At 40.5% G+C, this 6,615-nt stretch overlaps 1 protein-coding gene across 1 annotated transcript; it reads left to right on the forward strand.

The window, feature by feature from the left end:
- Positions 1-732: 732 nt before the first annotated feature.
- MPC2 (mitochondrial pyruvate carrier 2) lies at positions 733-4,557 on the forward strand (the record flags this gene model as incomplete). The annotated part of the gene is made up of 4 exons (XM_010080412.1): positions 733-774; positions 2,616-2,700; positions 3,768-3,879; positions 4,512-4,557. Coding segments are annotated over 4 exons (285 nt in total), but the record flags the coding sequence as incomplete, so codon positions are not given.
- Positions 4,558-6,615: the final 2,058 nt, after the last annotated feature.

The raw sequence follows: 6,615 nt of genomic DNA on the forward strand, positions 1-6,615 counted from the left end.
CTTTTATTTCTGTGGATTTGCACCTCTTCCCCCATAATCCTCCTTTGCCTATTGGCAGATTATTGGAGTGTGGGGTTGACTGGGTGGGAAGCATTGTTTCTGCATGAAGGACATGGTTATTCAGAGGTGCAGATTAGAGGTGAAGGAGGATACTCTCCTTGTGGCATTTACTGCTACTTACATTTGCAATTTCTACTCTCACAATAAAGCATCGAAGGCCCTGTGCAGCATGTCTTCTGTAGGATCAACAGATGGGCTGTGATTTGGGAAGGGAAGGAGGGACTGACTTGTTACAGTACCAGTAATAAAATATTTTTGGGTTTTAGTTTACAAGATTCAGTTCACAAAGATTTCACACACTAATTAAGTTAGTCCAGCTGTAGAGTAGCTTTTAATCATTATACAGAAATGGTCTTCACTATTCCTAGACCTTATCCTAACTCTTTTCACTCTAAATGCATTTTGCCTGCTCTAGTGTCCTTGTTTGCTTAAAAGTACAAAATCCTACTCATCTGTTGCAGAAATGTGTGGACCGATTACACCTCTGAAGGCTGATGCACTGAGTTGATAAACTGAGTATTAGGTGATAGAGCTTGTACAGTGGTAGAAACTGTTGCTAATATCACAATTCATCATTTAAAAAACAAAACAAAACCAAAACTTACTGTGGATATTAAAACAGCCGCGTCTCACTGAGTAATTTAACTTCTTTTCTTCCCCCCCCTTCCCTCAGGTCCCAAAACAGTGTTTTTCTGGGCACCTATTATGAAATGGGTAAGTATAATATGGCATAATATGCCAGGTGGTGTCTGGATGTCAATCAGCAGGCAATCTGCAACAGCCTGTTGAGCAAGCAATCATTTCCCAGCAGATATCAGAACCTACAGAGTTAATACCAAGGCTCTAATTTTTAATATACAGGGAGGAACAAAATTATCCTTCATAACACATAGTGCAATATGTAGGGGATATACCAGGGGAAAAATGCTTTGTGGAATAATTGCACTCTTCACTGAAAGTTTCACAAAAGCTTTCTCTTGTGAAACACTAAGTATTACTCAAAGTAGGCATGAGCTAGGATGTAATTCAAAACTCTTAAAGCAAGTATTTCTTCTGAGATTGAGGAATCTGAAGACAATCTTAAGGAAGGCAATTCCTAAGCCTCAAAGTTTGAAGGCTGGTTAAAGCATGTCAGAGTGCAAGGTAAACTTGAAGAAACACGAGCAGCTACTGCCTAAAAGAGAAAAAAGGCAGCTGCCATTTTGGCTATCCATAGCTCGCCGCTTCCTGTGCAGTTCTGCTTCCCACTTGGTTACAGCCCTTAGCTATGTCTGTGCACAGGTAAAGTATATGCCTCCTCCTAACTCACTGTATGCTTCCTAGTTGTTGTGTTGGTACAGATAAAATAAATGAGCTCTAAAATCATAAAGCCTGCTCTCCTTATTACCAGCCGGTTTGCAAGTTTGCCATTGTGAATCCCAACTTTTTATAGGCCACAGGCAACACATGATGCTGTAAGCTGTAGCTTGGTTTCCTTTTCAATCTAAACTGGAGCTGCAGTAACTGTGGCTCACCTTTGTCAGAGGCTGTTCCAGGCAACATGCTCCTGAGCCTGAGCATATGCGTAACTCTTCTGAGCAGGCTGCTGTTGACTGCTGTAACAGAGTTTATACACTGGTGGTTTTTCTTTTGTGAATGTGCAGGAAGACCTCTCTAAGCTCACAGTGAAGTTCTTCACTGAGAAGTTAAAATGACTTTCCCCCTCCATGGCAAAGGCACGTTTACTGCCGTTACCCAAGTGTTGAAGTCTGTATCCCCATGGCACCACTGCAGCAACATCAATCCCATAAGTGAGGCAGCACACAAAAGTCTCTACCCTTGAAAATTAGTTTCTTGATTGGAGCCAAAGGAGTCCTCAGTGGCAGTCAGTGAATTAAAAGCATTATGACTCTTTTATTTGGGGGGTTGGGGTGTGTGTGTGTGTGTGTACGTGTACACTCCTGTAACATGCACACGAAAACGTTATCTCCAGTAGAGGGCAGTAACACAACAAAACAAATCAAATCAACCAGTGTGTTGGCTAGTGAAGTTGTCAAGTATATCAACCAAACTATTTCACCTGGAATTTTCCTGCTTTTATTGAAATTATAGTAAAAAAGGATTCACTTTTACCTCCTCAGATGAAGCTGAATGAAGACTATATGGTGTCACACCTACATCTTTACCAGCAATATCTTACTTAGCCTAAGCTTTAGGAAGAAGGGTCTTATTTAGATAAGCTACTTGTTGCATGAAAACAAATTTGGTTTTTATCTGCTTTCTTAAGCAGCTGTGCTTAAATTAGCCTTGTTCTTAAACTAATACAAAATTGCCACTGCCTGGGATTTTATTGCAAGCCAGTTGCACCCCTGCAAATGTGTTTTGATTCCTACCACAAGGGACTAGAAGTGGATGGTGTCTCTGAGAGTCTAATTACTCCGCTTATATGATGCATCCCATCTCCTGCATAATGCATATAGAACAAGCACTGAGCTATGAAGGAACTTCCCCTTGTAAAGCATTTGGTCTGTTACAGGAGGTCCTGGTACTTGCGCTCACTGAGTTTCTCTTTACAGGGTTTGGTATGTGCTGGTATGGCTGATATGACCAGACCAGCAGAAAAGCTCAGTACAGCACAGTCTGCAGTACTAATGGCTACAGGTAAAGCCAAAGTTACTCCATGCTTTTACATAGCACCTTCTCTAAAACTTCTTTCCAAATTCTCCATCAGTGCTAATCTACTTCTATAGAAAAGGCCTAACTGTAATATGCTGGCTCTCACTATTGCTGTGGCATGATGATTCTAGGACAGACCTATATTTGTTATTAAATCTATAAGAGTTCTGTGATTATATAACAGTTTTCTACCCATGTCTTAATTTGGAATTGTCCAGAGCAAGTTGTTATAAATTAGGATATGAGTTTCATCCCTTAAGTTACAATGATACCGCTCATTCCACTAAGTGACCTGTTTTGCTTCAGGTCAAGTGATTTTGAAATCAGTCCAGGATATAGTGACTCTTTTAGAACAGACTTCAAGGGATTAAACAATGGTAGGGTAATTGCACTGACGTAACTGTTAAAAATTTCCATGTGTTAAAAGAACTTGGAAGCAGTGGTGCACGGACTGCTGCACTGCTGTATGCCATGAATTTTAACACCAGCAGAAACAATATTCCATACTCGAAGTGTTCTACCAGCTCTTGTCAGGGGCGAGAGTTGTGGCAGCTAAAGCTGAAAATCAAAACTACAGCTGCCACCTTCATCCTTCTCTGGACTTTATTTTGATATCTGACATAGTGCTGTGCATTTTCCATTATATGTAATCCATTCTTGACTGGTAGATTCTGTAATCTCTAGGCTGATGCAGCAAGCTGAATATCCTACAACAAAATGCTGCTACCCTGCAACTGTGCTGGAGAATTAAGGTTTAGACTGCTGTAGAGTACAGAGGTTCTTTGTTTGATATTAAGACCATGATTGACCCTACTATGATTGTCTAGTTATTTTGGAAAAATGCAATACGTACCCATAGCTGTCCCAATAGCACTTGATGCTCTTCTAACTGAGAAACAGCTAGTTATAAGAAAAGCAGTTGTCTAACATGAAGTTGTAAAACTTTACAACTTAATTAACTGGCCCATGATTCTGTCTCCACACTTAGGCGAATGTCTGAATACTTAACTTTAAAGACTTAGCATCTTTAAACTTTCCCTTTCATTCAACAGGCCTTATTTGGTCAAGGTACTCTCTAGTTATTATTCCTAAAAACTGGAGTCTGTTTGCTGTGAACTTCTTTGTTGGCTGTGCTGGTGGCTCTCAACTCTTCCGAATATGGAGGTTTGTATTAAGCAGCACTACTTTACATACTATAAGTATTTACAACACCTACTCTTAACCAGGAATTTATAAATTCTACCAGCCTCAATGTTAGTGCAACAGGCAGGTGAAACTGAACAATTAATTAAACATTACAGAACTTATTTGCTACATGGTTAGCTTTCCCGTTGAGTGGGAGCGAAGCTTTAAATATTTTCAGTATAGCTAGAGCATGTTTTTAAGGAATGCTCTATGTAAGCTGTAGTTTCTGGGTCTATGGCATTCTTTCTGGCTTACAAGCAGCCTAGACTTTCTCCTTCTCATAAGGTTTGAGCTTCTGTCAGCTTTCAGTGTTGAGATGTGTAAGTTCAAGCTGGATCAAAGGCTTCTTAAGCAGAGCAGCAATTCTTTTTTTTTTTTAATTATTTCTTGAGGGAAAGTTGGGAGTTCTCTGGCTTCAGTACTGGCCAGGAATGAGGCAAACTTAACAACTAATTTGGAACTTCTTACATGAACTAAACTATTCTATCCTGAGTTTCCAGCCTCAAGTCTGTTTCAATTTTAAACCTCTGCTGAACAGATTGTTAGGAAGATGCTTTTATTGTAATTGGTGTTCTGTTCTTAAATCTGTGGTCTTTTTTTTCTCCCTATAGGTATAATCAGGAACTAAAAGCAAAACAAAAAGAGCAGCTGCAGTAATGAGATGCTTAACCCGACAGGAGAAGTTCAACAACGCACAAACCCTTCCCCATGGGACCTAGCTTCTCTAATTTTAATGTTTCTTCCTCTGAGAAAATCTAAATGACTAGAGATCAAATGTTTTCTAAGTGCAAATAACAAAAGTATCTCCATACACTTAAATAAAGTGCAACCTTTTAAACTGAAGTAAAATTGTGTGTCTTATTATTGTCTTTTTAAAATAAACTGATTGTGGATTGTGCTGAGAATGAGTTGTTGGCCCCACCTTACCTGACTCTACTGAACAGCAGCAGAAGCGACTCGTACTGGTGACAGTCAGCCAGAGCCTCAGACTGGAGTAATCTTCTTTCATGTCACAGTCAGACAGACCTACATGAGGTTTTACCGTACTCTTCAGTAACCAACAACAGTAACATTTGCATTTCATTCCCCAATGCTCTTTCCTGGTAGTGTAAGGATATTCTTTTCAGTGTCAGCTACGTATATCTTCATTTGTTTCCCAGACACCATTGTCTTTAACAAGAGGAGGGCAAACTAGTATGTGCCATAAGTGCTTCAGCTTATGTCAGCCTTTTCAACTAGAGGCAGAAGATGGGTACTTTTAAGTATGTGGTTCTTGGGAGCATGAAAAATAAAACGGACAAAGCTTCTCCTACTCACTTTCCACCCCCTCCTTAACTACATACAGATTTCCTGTGAAGGTGTGCACTGGGGAAGCATGTACATGTCAGTTCTCCAAAGCTTTGGAAGCAGTGATCTGATCCGATTTGTGGCATGTTTGTGAATAAACACTGAAGCCTTCCCTGAAAGTCAACATCTCTCCCTACTTACTCTCCTGTAAAGAGGAAAAAATGTGCCACTGTGAAACAGCTTCTGAGCAAAGGCTTTACATTACACTGCAAAAGCTCATCTGTTACTGAGAAGCACAAGGCAGTTGTGCTCAGGGCATGGCATCAACGAGCTTCCCTGGCAGGTTCTCCGAGACCTCTTCCACTGAAGCAGGGAGTCACTACCAGAGCCCAGGAATTTATATCCAGGAGAAAAAGATAACTGAGACAGAGTAGCTTCTTCAGGATTCAGCTTTCAGGAAAGTGAACGCCTTGAAACAGAGAAGCAAAGTCCTGTTATTAAGTCTCGCTCTACCCTTACTTTCCCCTAATCCCAGCTGAGTTATCACTCTAGCAGGGCAAGGGCAGAGACGGAAGGAAACTGTTCTATAGTTAGAAGAGCTACACCACCTTGTTGTAGCACTGATGTCCCCTCCTTCTCACCCTGTGTATAATGTTATATTATTCTGTGCAAACTATTTGTGCAGGATACTTAAGGAAAGCATTTTCCATTCTTACAAGACATGCACCTGATGATAGTCTTGTCAGCTCCCCTTTTTCAGAGGCTGTCCTGCTATGAAGCTATTCCTCTCCTACCTGTATCTGCTACAGTTTCACTTGCATTTCTTAGTTCTCCTAGCTGAAGTGGTAATACAGGGTATCCATTCAAAAAGTGAACTCTCCAGCTGTGCTGTTTGCTGAGCAGACTGCAGTGACTGACTAATATTAGCAGGAACAGGGGTGGTGCATTTCAGTCCCCCTCCCTTCCCAGTCCATAACCAGATAAGATTCACCCAGCAAATCAGTAATGGGAAAAAAAAAAGTGTATTAAGATATTCACAAGATTACAATAGAAAGGCTATTCAAGAAAAAAATATCCAGAGATAACTGTTTCCAGATGAGTCTGTAAAAGCAAAAGCACTAATAGTTGGCACACTGGCTCTTCATGTAATCAGGCCATGCAATGCATATCTAGCTCCCTCACACAGATTATACACCTCTTACAGGCGTTTGTTCTCTTGCATACCTCCAAGACAGAGGTTTACAAAAGAAAAAGTACCCAGTCTATGTTTCCAATTACATTTACCACATAAAAACAACTGGCATTGAAGGGAGACAGAACAGATTGCACAGCACACTGATCTCCAAGGCATTGAACTTACAAATTTAGAGTGCAAAAATACCTTTAAATGAAAGGGCTCATTAGCTTTAGGGCAGTGGAGAGAAGGGA

The sequence above is a fragment of the Pterocles gutturalis genome, unplaced genomic scaffold, assembly GCF_000699245.1.
Source record: "Pterocles gutturalis isolate BGI_N339 unplaced genomic scaffold, ASM69924v1 scaffold14494, whole genome shotgun sequence".
Classification (NCBI taxonomy): Eukaryota; Metazoa; Chordata; class Aves; order Pterocliformes; family Pteroclidae; genus Pterocles; species Pterocles gutturalis.